Here is a 19,575-nt window from a genome sequence, read left to right as displayed (position 1 = left end):
AAAATATAATAAATAATAAACATAAGGTAAAAACAGAAATCAGTGGAGAATGAAAAAAAAAAAGGATATATGATAAATAAAACCAGATCCTGTTACTCAGGAAAATATTAACAAAATAGACAAATAACTGGGTAAAGAAAAAAAAATCTATGAAATAAGAACTGACAAAAGGGAAATAACCACTGAAACAGAACTTTTTAAAATCATGAGACTACTTTATAGACCCCTATGCAAGTAAATCTGAACGATGAAATGGAAAAAAACAGTTGCCAAAATTGACCTTATTAGACAGAAAGCTTTAAAGGCTAATTCTCCTAGAAGAAATAGAAGAACTTATGCTACAAAAAAGTACCAATCCCAGATAGTTTCATAGGAAAACTCTGTCCTCTGACTTTTGGGGGGGAATAAAATATGTATGTAAATACTAAGTTTAAGGAGTTCCCTGGTTGCCTAGTGGTTAGGATCTCACTCCATGGCCAGGGGTTCAAGTTCTGTTCAGGGAACTAAGATCCTATAAGCTGAGAGGTACAGCCAAAGGAGGGTAAAAAAAAAAATTAATGAAAATCTGAATAACAAAACTGAAAACCAGAGAGCCCTAACAGACTAGAAGAAATTAAACAAAATAAGATAGAAAAGAGTATGCTAAAAAATAAGTAAATACTAAAAATAAGTAAAAATAAGTGTATGCAATAAGCTGCTGTCCTGGGGCCACCAATCTAAACTTTTTATGGCATAAACTGTTCAATTCACCAGTTTCCCAACTTGCAACACTCATCTCAAAATCACTAGCCTAGGTTCTAAAATATTATAAGTATCCTTTCCTGACTTCCCCTTTCTGAAAAATTACTAAGACCTAGTCGAGGTGACTTTCCGCTTACTGTAAAATAAGCTAACAAACTTAGCTGTGCTTGATCAATGGGTTTTTTTCTGGCAGTTTTCTGTGGAGTAAAGAGAAGGAAAATTCAACACAGATAAGGAGTGAAGAGTGTCTCAGAGAAATACAAACAAAAACAGGAAGGTGAGAAGTACAGTAATTCTTCTGTATTGAAGAATGAAAATGAAAACTCAGTTTTATGATACAGGAGATAAAGTCAGACCCATGGAGATGACTGTTTCAAGTGTAAGGAATGGTGGAAGAAACTATACAGAGAAAACTCTGTTACCTATATCAATCCTACAAATAAGGGGTAGAAATGATTTTATTAACCCACTATCCACAAGATTCAGAGACTAAATAAAAAGCTATATGAAAGCTATCTTCAAAATGCTGCTTAGCAGAACATGTTGTTGTTCTTGGGTAAAAACCAACATGGTGTGTATAAAAACTAAGTGAAAATAGCATACAGAGACTAAACAGTTATTCAAATGGCAGAGTTACAAGTAGGAAAAAAAACCAAGGTCATAAAGATAGAAACTGCTACTCTCACTTCCACTCCTTCATTGCAGATAACAACTAATTACCGATTTGTCAACTCCAGAGGTAATGCTTATCAAATCCCCTTGAAGGAATTCATATCTGTTTCTATCTCATTAGGATCAGTTATTTCACAATGGAAACATCAGTTGATGGCTTCCTTGAGGAATGACACACTTCTTAGCAAATGTCAGAGCTACTAAGTCACTTTGTCCAGAAAAAAATAAACTACCCAGCTTTTAAAAAAATCATGTGCCCAGAAAATCAAGACCATTTACAACCCTGAAGATATTCAGAATTTGATAATTCAGTAGATTCCAGTTAGAAATAATTAGTCTTCATTTTCACAATATCAGATAACATTAGAACATGGCATATTTTCAGATAAACAGAAACATACTTTAAAACTGTCCCTACCCTTCCCACCCCCAACCCCAGTAAGTATCTGTCAGCATAGTCTAGAGAAAGCAAAGCTTCTTCATGCAAGTGTCCACCAGAAACAAACACCGCAACCTATTCCTAAAATAGCTAGTGATGAAACACAAGGACAGTGAGGAAGCTGGAGAGGTGACTAACACACTGTGCAGGAGGGTGCTCTGCAACTACTGGCATGCAGTGACCGTCAAGCAGGTGAACAGAATCCCAGGCAAAGACTGCCAGATAGAACCCTGAGAGGGGCTGAACAAGCAGAAAGCCCAGCTTCTTGGTTCATCTCAGTAAGTTCTCAGAAAGAATTCTACCACCAAAAGGACTAAGGTTTGTATCAAAGGAAACTCTCAGGAACAAAATAGCAATTACAAATGCTAAATTCTTCGACTAATAAAAACTGGAGAATAATTTAAGTATGTTCCCTATTTATACTAGAAGCATACAGCAGTGTTTTTTCGTTCAAATTAGTTTGCTCCATTACATAATTTCATCTTCAACCAAAAAGCATATGATAGAATATGTTTCAATAATTATAACTCAAAAATAGGGCCATCTCCAAAGTGGAGTTATTTAATCCTACACTGAAGAGAAGTCTTTGGTTCTAATTAGATATATTAATGAACATACAGGCTGAGCAACTTTTACCATTTGGTTCAGGGTAATGATTCATTAGTCTAATTAGATAACTGGCTGTGCATTTTTCTATTTTTGTTGGTTATTTTATTTTTTCTTCCTTAGAATATCCATATTATCATTTAAAAACTGGGTCTATCTCCAACAAAAGATAAAGACAATGAGAATATTCTGGAACTTAACGATAATTTTAATTAACTAGGTCTTTGGCACAAACAGCCTGAAAGTTAAAAAAAAAGTGAAAGTGTTAGTCTCTCAGTTGTGTCTGACTCTTTTTGACCTCATGAGCCCGCCAGGCTCCTCTGTCCACAGAACTCTCCAGGCAAGAATACTGGAGCAGGTAGACATTCTTTTCTCCAAGGGATCTTCCCGCCCCAGGGAACAAACTTGTGTCTCCCACATTGCAGGCAGATTCTTTACCATCTGAGCCACCAGAGAAGCCCCCGAACAGCTTAAAACCACTCTTTGAATATTGATAAAATATTTAATGAGTCAAAAGAAGACCATCCTAAAATGTTCCTCCCATAATGAACAGATACTACAGAAGAACATTAGAGACTAAACTTGAGAATATGCATGGAAATAAAATGCATATCACTCTACTTCCTCAGTGATAACATTTAATACACAGTAGGCATACAGGGTACTCCTACTGTATTTTCCAGGCCAATTCCAAAATCAAACACTTTATATCCATAAATACACTCAAACTTCTCAAACTATATGTACCTAATTTGGGCTGAGATATGATAATAAAGCTATTTTATTTATGCAGCTTTATTTAAACATAATGTTAATGTTATACTTTGTGATTAATATAAATTCACATTATCTACAGCCTTTTTTAGTTGGCTGGGTTGGTCCAGGAAGGTATTTTTGGCATTTCTCATTAAATTTTTAAAAAATTCATGTTTATTTTGTATTACTAAAAAATGCAGAGGGGAAGCAGGTTTAAATGCAAAAAAAAAAAAAAATAGAGAGAAAAAGAGAATACTATTTCAGTTAAAAGCTACTGGATTATTTAACATATACTCTATTCACTAGGCCACAGAGAGATCAGGAAACTATGGCTAGCAGGTCAAATAAAGCCCATTGCCTGTTTTTGTAAATAGTTTTATTGGAACACAGCCATGCACCTTTGTTCACTTGCCTATGGCAGCTTCCATTCTACAACAGCAGAGTTAACTAGTTCCGACAGAGACTGTATGACCCATAGAATCTGAAATATTCAATATCTGGCCCTTTACAAAAAAAGTTTGAGGCTCTTGTTCTAGAAACTTTTAAGATAAAACACAGAAAGCTTCTACATTAGTGCTAAGTTAAATAATTTTAATATTTTTGCCTAATTTATGATTTAACTGACATATACTGCTAAAGTGCCCTTAATCCAAGTCCTGTTAAATTAAGCTTTAGCTCTAGTTGCTGTGTTCACTGAGGTTTCCCACGTACAAACCATTATATGGAGAAGAAGCTGTGAAGGTTAGCTTTAGATTAGCAAAGACTATTTCCATCAGATTTGCTTGTTGCCTATTTTTCTTATATTGCTGTAAAATTACCATTTCGGAGTCACTGTGAGAGGCCTGACCCAGGCTGGGTGCAGGCCCTAGCTCAGAGTGAGAAGCTTGGTCAAGGGAGAGAAGGGGCTCAATAATGTCATCGTAATCATCTTCCTCTGTATCCCCCTCCCCATCGGCAAAAGTACCTCTAGTCAAGAAATCGGAGCGCGTCCGCGCCATTCGAGCTTTCTTTTTATGGGCCGGTCTGGCAACCTGCTTGACCAAATGATAAAACAAATAACACAACAATGTTTTGTTTTGGTTTTTTGGGAGATGATGCCAATGAAAGACATCAAAGAGCTCATGAATTTCTTGAAACATCCCCTCCCGCCCCATGCCTTTTCCACTAGAAGTGACAGCCATAACCAAAATCAATCCATATTCATTACTCTGGACAAAGAATAAGAATGGAAGCTAAATCCACACTGTTCTTCTCCATAGCCAAGAAAGTCATCTTTCACTGCCATAATAAGTCACCAAAGTCACCTGCATAAATTGCCTTCTTTTCTTTTAGAATTCCTTTTCTGTAAATATAATCTCGATTTGTAGGCATCCTTCCCTGCCTGAAGTATTCCTCTCTGAGTATAACAGACTTAACTCATGGCTTCTTTTTCTATAAACACTTGGGAGTAAATGAGTAGATCAAGTGTTCTAACTACAAGAACAGTAATTTCCAAAACAGTATGCACGTATTTTGCATAGAAGATAAATAAAACAAAATTCAACACTTACCTCTCCTTGGGCCGGCCCAGTTAACTTTACAGGTTTCCAAGTTGGTTCATCTTGTTTCTGGAGTTGAGGATTTCCACTGTTCAAGGTGTCCTTGGTGACACTTCGGATGAAACAACAGGATTACATTTCGATTCCTAGCAGATAACTCATGGCAGCAGTCTTAAAAGGCTAGCATGAAATATAGTCTAACAAGCCAGGTCAAAGAAATGGATTTGATGATGAGAAAGGGAAAAATACTAAGTCCACAAATCTTAAGAATTAGTCTTAGAAGGGGTCTTTACACGCTCATCATTATAAAACACCTAATAAGTAGTTACCGAGTGATGAGGATCTCATTACTTTGCTTTATAGGGAGACGGTTCTATTGACAAACAAGTTTTCTTTCCGAAATCTCTCTGCAACTTTTATCTGTTGGCTTAGTTTTAAAACTTGAGGCTGTACAGAATAAAATCAACACTGACAGAGTAAGAAATTGTTATCAAACTAAAAAAAATATGCTCCAAACCGTAAAGATGGTATAGTGTTAGTTTATGAGAATTTAATTTTTGCTTGAATAACCACATGACATGACTGCTTTATCATTAAATTCTCTGCAGAAATGAATGTTTGTGTCTGATGAAAATCTGAAGAGAACCTATACTTTTCCTATACTTCTATGAACCCAATTATCTATATTAACTCAGGACCATGAATCTTAAAATTTATCAGTAACATATTGTTCATCTCTTCTTAGCAAGACTGTAAACTCACTGAAAATCATATTTTACCTTCTAGCATACTTCTGAGTTTAGTAGACATTAACTTACAATATCATTTGGCAGACTAATTGCCCTTGCATTCAAAATCTTCCATGAAGGCCTAGGTTATCTTGTACAATAATCTCTAAACACACCCTTCTTACAACTAAAATCTTCTTAAGAGACCTCCCTTTCTGACCACTATAAAATCAAGTCCAGCAATTCTAGGTTGTCCTAAAAGATTCCCTTTTGATTATTCAAATCTCTCTTGCCACAGCTGAGTCATTTATCTTTGATTTGTTCTCCAAAAGAGGGACTATTAACAGGACCTTTGATAGCACCTAGCTACTCTGATTAACTTTTAAACTCACAGCATTTTCTCTTAAGTTTCTCCATGATTTCTTTTTTGTTCTCTCTTACTAACCAGATGAAGACTATGATGCACTTACCACCCTATGGCATAGAAAGAACACTAATCTAATGCTACTTCCTAATCAGGACACCCAATGCTGATTTCTAATCAGGAAACTCAAATTCTGGGCTCAGCTATTTCTAACTATGTGACCTTATCCAGGTCATTTCATGTCCAAGGGCACCAGTGACCTCATCTATAGCATGTGGTAACTGAATAGATAACTTAGAAACACTAACATTTACAATTCTATAAAATGCTAATGTTTCTAATATTACTTACAGAATAAGAGAAGGTGTGAAGTATGGATTTTCCTTAAGCTTTCACGCAAACAATCTAATACATAATCATTCTGAAGATAAATAGTTGTTAATAAAGTAAAGTAAACTAGGTCAGGTAGCTGTTAAGACTGTATCTTGGCAAAATGATAAAAGGAGTAATTCACAAATATGATTAATGTTTTTGAAATCTGCCTCTTGAGAAATCTGTCTGCAGGTAAGGAAGCAACAGTTATAACTGGACATGGAACAACAGACTGGTTCCAAATTGGGAAAGGAGTATGTCAAGGCTATATATTGTCAGCCCTGCTTATTTAACTTATATGAAGAGTACATCATGAGAAACGCTGGGCTGGAGGAAGCACAAGCTGGAATCAAGATTGCCAGGAGAAATATCAATAACCTCAGATATGCAGATGACACCACTCTTATGGCAGAAAGTGAAGAAAACTAAAGAGCCTCTTGATGAAAGTGAAAGAGAAGAGTAAAAAAGTTGGCTTAAAACTCAACATTCAGAAAACTAAGACCATGGCATCTGGTCCCATCACTTCATGGCAAATAGATGGGGAAATAGTGGAAAAAGTGACAGACTTTATTTTTTTGGGCTCCAAAATCACTGCAGATGGTGACTGCAGCCATGAAGTTAAAAGACACTTGCTCCTTGGAAGAAAAGTTATGACCAATCTAGACAGCATATTAAAAAGCAGAAACATTACTTTGCCAACAAAGATCCATCTAGTCAGGGTATGGTTTTTCCAGTAGTCATGTATGTATGGACTATAAAGAAAGCTGAGTGCCGAAGAATTGATGCTTTTGACTCTTCAGAGTCCCTTGGACTGCAAGGAGATCCAACCAGTCCATCCTAAAGGAAATCAGTTCTCAATATTCACTGGAAGGACTAATGCTAAAGCTGAAACTCCAATACTTTGGCCACCTGATGCAAAGAACTGACTCATTTGAAAAGACCCTGATACTGGGAAAGATTGAAGGCAGGAGGAGAAGGGGACAACAGAGAACGAGATGGTTGGATGGCATCACTGACTCAATGGACATGAGTTTGAGTAAACTCCGGAAGTTGGTGATGGACAGGGAGGCCTGGTGTGCTACAGTCGATGGGGTCACAAAGAGTCAGACACAACTGAGTGACTGAACTGAAGTCTTCTATAAAGCAGATTCATGGATCTAACAACTATATGCACACACACACACACACACACATCCCTCACATAACTAAATCAGAAAGGCAGAAAATAATATGTTCTTAACATTTTCTGATGGGCTTATATGCTACAGACAATATACAGGTTAATGGGCTAGACTAGGATCTCAAGCTGTCATATAGTCCAACTGCATTTTATAATATGATATAAAAATTCTTAGTGGAAAAATAAAATATCAATGATCTCTTGCCCATTTTCTGTAAAATCTGTATGCAGTTTTTTAAAGACTGAAATATTTTTTAAAAAGCTCAGGATTTGATGAGAAAGTTATTTTCACAGTTAATATGAAATTTAACTTTTTTAGCCCTAAGATATAGCTCTGCTTTCATTTAAACAGTGATATATTCTTCCACAAGAACTGAAAGAATCCACTGTGTAACTGGGCTTAATACAAATATTTTAAATTTTATAAAATTTGTTTTATGTACCACTTAAATGCTTTCTCACAGCTACCACTAGTTAAGAAAACTTAAAAGTATAAGGAACTTCTACTTATACAAGGTATCTAAAGTAGTCACAGGGAATTCTCCAGCTATCCAGTGGTCAGGACTCCAAGCTTTCACTACTGAGGGCCTAGGTTCAATCCCTGGTTGCAGTGCAGCCAAAAATAAAACTAAAATAAAGCAGCCATTCTTATAAACAGAAGGTAGAATGGTGGTTGCCAGGGGCTAGGGGTAAAGGGAAAAGAAGAGTTGCTTTCAAGGGTAACTGAATTTGTTTTGCAAGATAAAGTTCTAGATTTGTTGCACAACAATGTGCATATGGTTAACACTACTGAACTGTATACTTTAAAATGGTTAAGATGGTAAATATTATCTGGCTTTTATCCGCCCCTCTCAAAAAAGTACAAAGATATTAATGAAGACCATAAATAGGCCAACAGCTATCACAAATCCCATTAATTTTAAAGCCTGATACAAATAAGCTTGAACTGCCACACCTAATAACTGTGGGGCAACCAGCATTTGCTGAATGTCTATGGCATTTCCAGCCACTCTATGGCTCTCCACAAATGCTTTTTCCCTTAATGGGAGGGAACTAAAAATCCTGCTGCCTGTACTTAGTCAGAGACTCCCAGGGTATAATTATATCCAATTTTCAGGTGGCTGGTGTAGTCAACAATCAGGAAATTTTTAACACAGAAAATGGCTAATTTGAGTAGCACCCATACAAATAACTGAGGTAGACCAAGACACCTTAATGAAAATTTCCACAATGTTTCTCATTTATACATAGAAATAAACACTTCACTTACAGGGAACTACTCATATTTTCCTTTGGTGTGAAAAAAATGGCCTTAGTAGTTCCATCTCTGAAAGGGTCATCAGATTTATGGCTACAAGGCTGAGCCAGCCTAAGGTGTTCTCTCTTTGAGATACGACTATGAGAATGTTTACAGGCAACATTCAGTTGGGTGGACATTCTGTCTGTCTTGGATAATTCCTTGACAGTATGAGATTGGCCTGGGCCTCCTTTTCTTTCAAAGAACAGAGTGACAGGTCGGTCCTTCAAGGGTAAGTGAGCAGAGGGACTGTCTTTTGGGGCAAGAACAGAATCTTTTATAGTTACTGACGGAGTCCCAACCATACTGGGTTCTTCATCCTTATTTGGGGTTTTCAGGATGAGCAGAGAGGATGGTCTCTCTATTCTCTGCTTTGACTGATGGAAAGATGGTACCAGAAAACTCTCCCCAGTTCTTGGCTTTTCAATTGTCTTGAAGGCTTTACGCTCCTTTTCTAAAATATCTTTTTGTCGGCGAATCTGTTTCATCATCTCTTTTTCATTCTGCTGCTGCAACTGCTTTTGCCTTTCTTCCTTCTCAGTGTTCAGCTTTTCTAACTTCTTAAGAACAGCATTTGAAGAATCTGTATTCAAAGAAGCAACAACCTGATTTTCTCCTGGGAGGTGGTACTTTCCAGCTTCCCTGCTGATATCCAAAGTAAGAGATGGAAGCGTTTCTTCACTTTCCAATAGTTTGCTTCTCTGGACACTTGTGTCTAGTTGGGAGCTCGTTTTCAGTGGGTCTAGATGGGGAATATAAAAAAATGTAGGCAAACTATTTGAAACAAAGGGGTCTCTCAGCTGTGGTTTACAGGTAATAGATTCAGAACTGCAAACCAGTTTTTCCTTCATAGCCCCATTCTTTAAATGCACTGAGTCAGAGGGTGACCCCCTTTGAGTCAATGTGTAGTCAGTCTCACTTGCGGCACTGAGAGGATAGTCCTGTGGATCAAAATCTGGACTGCGAGATACCTCAGGTGGCACAAATGGCAAGTCTCTTTCATCTAGAATTAAGGGCTCTGGTTTGCTCTTTTGGCTCTCCTCAAAGCTCAGAAGTTCCAAGCTTCCTTGCGAACTTTCACTCTCAGGTGTGCCCTGTAAAGACTGAAGGCCCTCAGGCATCAGTTCCGTAGACCATCTACGTTCTTCTGAAGGAGACACACCACCAAGAGAACGGACTTTCAGCAATTCTAAGCTAAATATAGCTTGCTCTAGTTCTCTCATTCTCCGACTTTCTCTTTTGGCCCGACTCACTTTTTTCTGGTGGAGATCTTCCAAGGACTTGGGTCTCTCTCTTACAATCACATTTTCCTGCAAATCCACACCACTTTGACTTCTGGCTCTCTCCTGTCGCTTGTTTGGGGACTCATTCAAGCAGTCCATGGAACTTTCATGACTAATTCGATTACTCTCTATCACAGATTTATATTCCTCTATGGCTTTTACTCGGCTGTCAAATGAAGAATCTTCCCATTTTGAAGGGTCTGAACCGTGAATTTCCAGAGTCCCATATGGCTTGATACTTGCCAATCCAAGTTCTAGTTTTGCTTCTTTTACTCTTTGTTCTTTCAGAGATTTAAATCTATATCAAAACAGAAAAAAAAAAAAAAACCCAAATGGTTAGAGATATCTCTTGGTTACAAATGGAGAGAATAAGTTTATTCAGAATTTTTTAAAAAGTGAAAAAAAGACTCAAAAATTTTTTTTATAATATGAAGTATTTCTTTAACATGGATGCATATTTCAGAATTCTGTTTCTATGAGTGAGATGATGTTTTATTAAGTATATCACTCCTAACTGGGCACTCTAATCAAAGCATAAGTTAACTCAGAAGCAAAGCTCTCATTTTAATAACATCTTATTTCAAGATAAACCTTAAAAATGAAATTGAAGTTTCTGAAAGTAAAAACAGTTGGAATGTTGCCAATTTTTAAGGATTCAACCCAGCATAAAGTTAATTCTTAGCAGTTACAACCATAGACCATGTAGGTTTTCAATCCAATTTAATTCAATATTCTAAACCGCACAATGTGGTTTAAAACCGCTGGGGGGATCCAAATTGTACACAACCAGTTCTTGCCTGGAGAATCCCAGGGACGGGGGAGCCTGGTGGGCTGCCGTCTGTGGGGTCACACAGAGTCAGACACGACTGAAGTGACTTAGCAGCAGCAGCAGCAGCAGTTCTAATTCAAGTTTAGGCAAATGTTAGAGCAGACATATAAGCAAAGTACTTGAGAAAAGAGGAGTTAATTATTACGGCAACGAAGATTACCTTTGTCTTGCTCTGAATCCTCTATACAGGGACTGCAAAAGGATAATTTTGTTCCTTTGTTCTTGATACCTCTTACTCTCCCTGTAGCCTTTCCATCTTGCCTGTATACAGACAGCGGCCAAGTGCCTCCGCCGACAATGCTCCCTCCATCTCTGCTGGATGACGATGGCGGCAGTCCGCAGCTCCAAATACCGCTGCCTCTGTAGGTGAGCACGCCAGGAGGCTTGCAGAAGAGTGGCTGCACTTGCCATACGTAAAGCATCTTTCTGCACAGCTGCATCTCTGACTTGCTTCTGATGTACGTAATTCCTCCAGAATTGCTGTGGGGAAGACGAAATAGTAAAACTGGTATCATATAACACATTTTCATAGAAAAAAGAAATCTCTTATGTCATAACTAGAGATTAAGTAGCTAAACAGCTAAATTGTGGGTGGTTAAAGAAAAAAAAATTTTCCAGATATGCTTTGTGAAAATAACAATTTTAGATAACATAACCTTGATGAAGTTAATTATACAACTTAAAATAATTTAAGTTTTTGATGATTTCATGCCCTACAAATTAATTTTAATAAATTACATTATATTTTTACCTACAATTTGCCAGTACTAATGGGTCAATGTGTATACATTTCAAAGATTAAGATATTAAAGACTTTCTTGAACAAACAGAAAAGGTTCTATGGAAAACAGCTGTCAATGAGGGAGAAAATAAAAAGATAAATGTAAAATGAACTTGAATAATTATAACAACTATATATATCATTCTCAAATATCACTAAGAAAACTAAAAATAACTTTGTCATCAGAAATTAAGGCACATAACTCCTTTGTTCCTAATTATACCTCACAAAACATTATAACTATAAATTCAATTTAATTTCAACTGTACATTAATATATTTACTAATAGTAAATTGTATTGCCAGGTAAATCCGTTGGGTGCTATGAACAATTAAGAAATGAGTAGGACACATTCGCATCTCTGAAGAAATTTACATTCTTATTTAAATGCTTCACAATAAAACAATTCTAATTACTAAAACACATGCTAAATAAACTGGCCAATCTCATGTAAAGAATCCTTTACTTCCCACCTGGATGACAACAGATGCCTGTCTCATATGGAGGAAATGCTGCCTACATAGCAAGACCCTGAACCATCGCTGCAGTAATATGATTCTGCGGAGCACCTCTTGGTGAAGCAGATCCTGTAGGTGTTGTCGTTCCTGCTCCTTTAGGAACACCTACCAGAAGGGAAAAAGATGAAGAATACAGTTTAAGAAGAAACAAGAAATTTACTTAATGCATCATCATTCCTGTGATGATTCCCATGGTAAGCTTTTTTAGAGAAGAACAGGTACAGCAGCAGACATGTACAAGTAGTCTTAATATTTCTATGATTTAGCCAAAGCAGTCATTCTCAAATTGGAAAGGATGTATTAGAATACAGAAGGGGAACTGGAAAGGTGAGCAGAAGTACAAAAATCCCAGTGCCAGAGATTGTGATATATTATTCCCTGGGGAAATTCACTGCTGTCAGGAGCCAATGATTATAATAGTAATAAATAACAACCATCTTTTTAAAATCCAGTATGCATCAAAGGCTTCTTTGCTGCCCAAAGATATTCATCAGTTTGTTTATTCACTCTTTCATTCAATTATAAATCTTTAGGAATTTAGGGGTATATAAAGATAAATTAGACACCCCTCTGGAAACAGGATTTGGACCTCAACTTTAAGAGCAGATAGATATTAAAAACTGTATATATTTAAGATGTACAATGTGATGTTTTGATGCCTGTATAAACACTGTGAAATGATTATCACAAACTAAGAAACATGTCCACCATCTCCCATTTTTGTCAAAAATTTTAAAAAGATTTTTAAAAAGCACAGATAGCTATCAGAAACCCATAAAGTGAAACAGTAAGCTATCAACGGCAAGAAACAGAAGACCCTACCTGAGCAAAACAAGGAGCTGGAAATAAGAATAAATGTACATACTGGGGACCATGGAACAGCTAAAGAGTATGAAGTCACAACATGGAGGTTCTTGAAAAAGAGAAATATGTTTAATCAGGAGGTTATTGAGTGATTATTACTGAGCAGGAAACTGACATAAAGAAAGAAGTATATGAAGATGATGATTTTGATACTAAGGGCAGAGTGAGTTACACGGAATAACAGACTGATATTGATGATGGATCTGTTTACTGTAAGAGAAATGAGTGAGAGCAAGAAACACAACTAAAATGAAACAGTAGGAATGTAGGGAAAGGCAGAGATGTAAGAATCATTTGTAAGGAAAAACAATGGAAACATTTTTGTAAAAAGGTTAAAGTGAAGGGTAAGCTATATATGATTATGGTTTCTAGCCTAGAAACTACAAGAAAGGTAACAGAGAAAAAGAGCAGTTGGTTAAAGACAGTAGGGGAATCTGGCTAACGTCACTTTGGGCAAACTGAGTTGAAAATTACAGTAGAATACCTAGAAAGAGATGCTTTTTAAGCAGTTAAAATTATAGGCAGCACTAGAGCATTGGTCATAAGCTCTTTGATTAATACTGACCATCTCATAAACTAAAAATCTTGGTCTAATCAATTTCCTTATAATATCTTGTTATCATCTTATCAACATTCTCCTAGGCAAAGACTGCCTTTTTTTTTTTTAAAGAAAGAATATAAAGTATCACTTTAATTTATACTGGATAATCATTTTTTCTTTTTTTTAATTTATTTACTTTTAATTGGAGGATAATTGCTTTACAATATTGCGTTCGTTGGTTTCAGCCATATATCACCATGAATCAGCCATAGGTACACATATGTCCCCTCCTTCTTAAACCTCCCTCCCACCTCCCACCCTATCCCACCCCTCTAGGCAGAGCGCCAGATGTGAGCTCCCGGTGTCATACAGCAAATTTCTATCAGCTATCTAATTTTAGATTAATTGGCCATTTTAATCTATATTAATATTCTAATCTTACATTAATACGATAATGTATATGTCTCAGTGCTACTCTCTCAGTTGGGCCCACCATCTCCTTCCCACACTGTGGCCACAAGTCTGCTCTCCCTGTTTGTGTCTCCACTGCTGCCTACAAAAACATAAAACTCAATTTGGACAAGGGCTGTATATATTATATTTACCATGGATTTTCCAACTTGATAATTATCTGGATTAAGATTTATTTTCCTGAAGAAATCCTGAATGTTAAATTTGGATGGAATAATATTTCGGGGAAGAAGTACATGGAAATGGCTCACAAAATCCTGAAAAATGAAAAGAAAATATTGTAAAATTACAAGAGAATTATATGTAAACAAGATCCCAAACAAGTTAATTGTCCTTTTATTGATTTCTGTCTCATTATTTTAAACAGGGTGAAACCAAGAAATTACCTGTTAATTTAAAATATTACAAGAAGTTAATTAATTAGCAAAATGGGGGGTAGAGATTTCTACATATTTTGTTATCAAAGCAGAAGAAAAGAAGAAGGACAGAAACTAATTCTCCCTTTGAAAAAGCTATACTAAAGACCAAAGAAAAAGTTACGTAATAAGGTTTTGAAATTTTTAGCAGAAAAATAAGGAAAGGTGGCAGCTATTTCAGGTTATAACGGAAAATAAAGCTTTCCCTCAACAGTAAAGATATACTCAGCTTCTGAAAAGCTTCAAAATAATTTCTATACCCATATCAGCAGCAGCCCATGAGAAGAGCTGAAAGCCTTGTTGGCAGCATACTATGAAAGATAATTCTGCTGAGAAACCTTTAGGGAAAATCAAAAGGGATCTTTTCTTTTGAACTAGATTGCTCTGATTATAGTATTTCAGTTACTGGAGTAATCACTGTGAAGAACTGCCACGTTATGAGTAAACTTATAAAAGCAAACATTCAGGTCAAATGAGAAGAGCCAAGAAGTGGAATCTATTACAACACAAGCTTAATGATATTGTTGTCAGTCAATGGAAACGAGTATTCTCTATCCCTCTTCAATTCTGTATATGAAAGATAGAATGGGGAGGAGAATTAAGAGAAATAAACAAGTGAGTCAAAAATGAAAAATAAGCAAGACACAGGACTAATTTACTTGATGTACATATATACTTAAATATCACTATAAAAGTATAACCTGGAAAGAATATTTGCAGCTGTATCCTGACTGGCGAATACGAACTGTCTCCAGCATCCCAGTGTACCGAAGCTGTCTAAGCACCAAGGCATCATTGAACCTTAACGGTAACTAGAACAAAGCAAACAGACACAGGGTTAACCCAGAAGAACAGATCTCCAAATTTATGTTTGTTTTCTAAGTATAGTTAAATTCTGAATATCTAGGAACTGACTGGAGGTTGTCTGGTTAAGATACAGCACAGTCAATGAGACATTCTTACCTCCACAACTGGTAGCTTCAGAAAAGTTCTGACTGTCTGACTAAAGGGAAAAAAAGAGACACCAAGCTTCCAGGCTTCATTACTTGCAGAAGAAAAGTGCCCTCAGAACTCAAAAGGAAATGTTGCTGCCCACAGGCCACAGAGTTTCAGTTCAGTTCAGTTCAGTCGCTCAGTCGTGTCTGACTCTTTGCGACCCCATGAATCGCAGCATGCCAGGCCTCCCTGTCCATCACCACCTCCCGGAGTTCACTCAGACTCACGTCCATCGAGTCCGTGATGCCATCCAGCCATCTCATCCTCGGTCGTCCCCTTCTCCTCCTGCCCCCAATCCCTCCCAGCATCAGAGTCTTTTCCAAGGAGTCAACTCTTCGCATGAGGTGGCCAAAGTACTGGAGCTTCAGCTTTAGCATCTTTAGTCACTATAAAATTTGTAACAAGATTAACCTACTTATACATAGTTAAGAGTGTATTTTTGCTAAGATTTTACCCACCATCTCACTCAGAAACCACCCAGTCTATAAGCTTCCAGCTGCCTTAACTTGAGAGCTGACAGTTTGATCTTCTATGACTAGTACAAGATTAAGAGCAGTTTATCTCCCTAAATAGTTTTTGCTGATGATCCTGTAAGTTCAGTTCAATTCAGTCGCTCAGTTGTGTCCAACTCTTTGCAACCCCATAAACTGCAGCACGCCAGGCGCCCCTGTCCATCACCAACTCCCAGAGTCCACCCAAACCCATGTCCATCAAGTCGATGATGCCATCCAACCATTTCATCCTCTTTCATCCCCTTCTCCTCCTGCCCCCAATCTTCCCCAGCGTCAGGGTCTTTTCCAATGAGTCAGCTCTTCGGATCAGGTGGCCAAAGTACTGGAGTTTCAGCTTCAACATCAGTCCTTCCAATGAACACCCAGGACTGATCTCGTTTAGGATGTATTGGTTGGATCTCCTTGCAGTCCAAGGGACTCCCAAGAGTCTACTACAACACCACAGTTCAAAAGCATCAATTCTTCGGCACTCAGTTTTCTTTATAATCCAACTCTCACATCCATACCTGACTACTGGAAAAACCATAGCCTTGACTAGACGGACATTTGTTGGCAAAGTAATGTCTCTGCTTTTGAATATGCTGTCTAGGTTGGTCATAACTTTTCTTCCAAGGAGTAAGCGTCTTTTAATTTCATGGCTGCAATCACCATCTGCAGTGATTTTGGAGCCCCCCAAAATAAAGTCAGCCACTGTCTCCACTGTTTCCCCATCTATCTGCCATGAAGTGATGGGACCAGATGCCATGATCTTAGTTTTCTGAATGTTGAGCTTTAAGCCAACTTTTCCACTATCCTCTTTCACTTTCATCAAGAGGGTCTGTTGTTCTTCACTTTCTGCCATAAGGGTGGTGTCATCTGCATATCTGAGGTGATTGATATTTCTCCCGGCAATCTTGATTCCAGCTTGTGCTTCCTCCAGCCCAGCGTTTCTCATGATGTACTCTGCATATAAGTTAAATAAGCAGGGTGACAATATACAGCCTTGATGTACTCCTTTTCCTGTTTGGAACCAGTCTGTTGTTCCATGTCTAGTTCTAACTGTTGCTTCCTGACCTGCATACAGGTTTCTCAAGAGGCAGGTCAGGTGATCTGGTATTCCCATCTCTTTCAGAATCCTGAATCCTGTAAGACACCCTGGAAAATAAAAAGTCCCTATAGTCTCTCATCAGTCACTCCTAGGTATCTCTTAGGCGTGTTTTTAGACATTCAAAAGAGGATGTATTTGAAATTTCTGGTATTTCTCCTTATTTTCTAAATACCATTTTCAATTTTCCACTAAGGAAATTCCAAACGTTTTCCTGCAGAAAGATAGGGTATACCAACTGTCAAGAGAAAAGTCAAGTGGGCAGCTTATGTTAAATAATAATAGCAGTTAACATTTATTTAGTACTTATTCTGTGTTCTTAAATACCTTATTAATTGAACTCTTTGTAGAACAAGGTCTCAATAACAGGGACTCAAATTTCTCTGTAACTATAAATAAAAGTTTCCCTTTTTGTCACCATAAAAGAATCAACCATTAAGGAATAGCTAACATTTACTAAGCACTTAGTAGGGGCCAGGAATATTCTAAGTACTACATAGGTTTTTTCTCAGGTACTCATGAAACAGTTATGAGTTGTCCTACAATTACAGTATATTCTTACACAGATGAAATTATTTAAGGCACAGAGAAGTCATGCAACTCATTTAAGACCACAAAACTTGTAACTGGCAAAGCTCGAGACTGCTTCTTAAGAATTAAGAAAGCTGAACCTAATTTCCTACTACATTTCAGAAGTTTGGGCTGGAACTATTTTTTCCTATGATGGACATAAAGATGACAAATGATTACACTTAATAGATATATTTTGCAAAGCTCTAATTAGGGGAACTGTCACATAAAACAAGAAGGAAATAAAAAATGTCCACAGTAACCTATTTTAAAGAGACAAGAATCTAAACATGAAAAATGCCAGGCAAGTTCTGTAAGAGTGATTAACACCTTATGTCTGAACAAGAGATTAATTTAGGGTAACAAAAGTTGCAAAAATTATTTTGTATAATGGAATTTCAAGAGATTTTTGCTTCTACATGTAGCAGATGCTAAATTCTAGAAAATGCTAAATTGAGCTCATATAAATAGTTCATAGGCAGGTAAGTGAGAAAATTCGGAGAAAGTGATGGCAACCCACTCCACTAGTCTTGCCTGGAAAATCCCATGGATGGAGGAGCCTGGTAGGCTGCAGTCCATGGGGTCGCTAAGAGTCGGACACGACTGAGTGACTTCCCTTTCACTTTTCACTTTCATGCGTTGGAGAAGGAAATAGCAACCCACTCCAGTATTCTTGCCTGGAGAATCCCAGGGATGGGGGAGCCTGGTGGGCTGCCATCTATGGGGTCGCACAGAGTCGGACATGACTGAAGTGACTTAGCAGCAAGTGAGAAAATTAGAAAGATATCCACAGAATATTCAGAACACTGTTTTCCTTACAAAGATTATAAACAGCTCTTCGCTTCCACATATCCTTCTTAGAACGAATTTACAGTAAGCTGAGCTAGAAGCTCTCATTTAAGGGACATTCTTACCTTTTCAGCATTAGAGCGAATGCACTTTACAAAATACGGTTCTGCTTGACCAAGTGTTTCCATCAGCTTGCTTAATGACGCCTGCAATACAAAGCAATATAGTTAGCACTGTCTCTCATTCCAAACTGGAAACAAATGACTTATGATGTTGGTAAAATATGCAAAAACAAGTGATATACACAGAACCAGGTTTGTTTCTGAAAAGCAAATTGTGTACAATGCCATACTGATTAAACTGAGGCCAGTTAAGGACAAGGATGGCAGTTTAACCTTAAAGCTGAGAGACTGGCAATGGTAAATACTGCAAATAATTTTATAGTCATCTAAATATATAACGGGGGTTTCGCAGGTGGCTATACGGTAAAGAGTCCACCTGCCAAGCAGGCAACATTTCAATCCCTGGTTTGGGAAGATCCCCTGGAAAAGGAAATGGCAATCTACTCCAGTATTATTGCCTGGGGAATCCTATGGATAGAGGAGCCTCGCAGGTTATAGTCCTTGGGGTCCCAAAGAGTTGGACATGACTTAGCAACTATGCAAGTCTACAATAAATTTTTTACTTTTCTTCAGATTTCATGAAACAATTTTATTCAAATGCATGCAGTATTAGAAAGCAACTTTGGGAAAACCATTTAGTAGGGCAGCAGTCCCCAACCTTTCTGACACAAAGGACCAGGTTCATGGAAGACAGTTTTTTCATGAACTGGAGCCAGGGGGGAGGGGGATAGTTTCAGGATGATTCAAGTGCATTACATTGATTGTGAACTTTATTTCTATTATCATGACATCAGTTCCACCTCAGATTATCAGGCATTAGATCTCAGAGGCTGGGGACTCCTGCAGTAGAATATCCAGGAAGGTAGTAGTCTCCTGTTTCAATTTTAACCTTTAAGTATGTAACGATGTTCCCTCTTCCATTCCTGATGCTGATTATTTGTGCCTCGCCTGTTTTTTCCAGGTTAGTCTAACTGGAGGTTTATAAATTTTCTGATATTTTCAAAGAACCAGCTTTTTAATTTCATTAGGTTTTCTCATTATTTTTCTGTTTTTCATTTCATTGATGTTTTACTTTATAATTTCACTCCTGTTTGCTTTGGGTTTGA

General features: G+C 37.3%; 1 protein-coding gene across 6 annotated transcripts in view; it reads right to left on the bottom strand.

Moving 5' to 3' along the window:
* LOC120853514 (unconventional myosin-IXa) overlaps positions 1-19,575 on the bottom strand; it is a 181,066-nt gene that overhangs the window by 55,574 nt on the left and 105,917 nt on the right. For 3 of the 6 annotated variants that reach the window (XM_040227410.1, XM_040227412.1, XM_040227413.1), the window contains 8 exons: positions 18,473-18,553; positions 15,098-15,208; positions 14,115-14,237; positions 12,060-12,209; positions 10,966-11,285; positions 8,667-10,274; positions 4,765-4,864; positions 4,033-4,248 (listed from right to left, as the gene is read on the bottom strand). In XM_040227410.1, coding sequence (XP_040083344.1) covers positions 4,033-4,248; positions 4,765-4,864; positions 8,667-10,274; positions 10,966-11,285; positions 12,060-12,209; positions 14,115-14,237; positions 15,098-15,208; positions 18,473-18,553 — 2,709 coding nt within the window. The remainder of the gene's footprint in view (positions 1-4,032; positions 4,249-4,764; positions 4,865-8,666; positions 10,275-10,965; positions 11,286-12,059; positions 12,210-14,114; positions 14,238-15,097; positions 15,209-18,472; positions 18,554-19,575) is intronic. The other 3 variants (XM_040227414.1, XM_040227415.1, XM_040227411.1) reach the window with 2 other exon arrangements.

The sequence above is a fragment of the Oryx dammah genome, unplaced genomic scaffold (genome assembly GCF_014754425.2).
Source record: "Oryx dammah isolate SB20612 unplaced genomic scaffold, SCBI_Odam_1.1 HiC_scaffold_26, whole genome shotgun sequence".
In the NCBI taxonomy this organism is placed as follows: domain Eukaryota; kingdom Metazoa; phylum Chordata; class Mammalia; order Artiodactyla; family Bovidae; genus Oryx; species Oryx dammah.
Note: the sequence above shows the minus strand (reverse complement) of the source record. Positions and strands in the feature narration are given on the sequence as shown.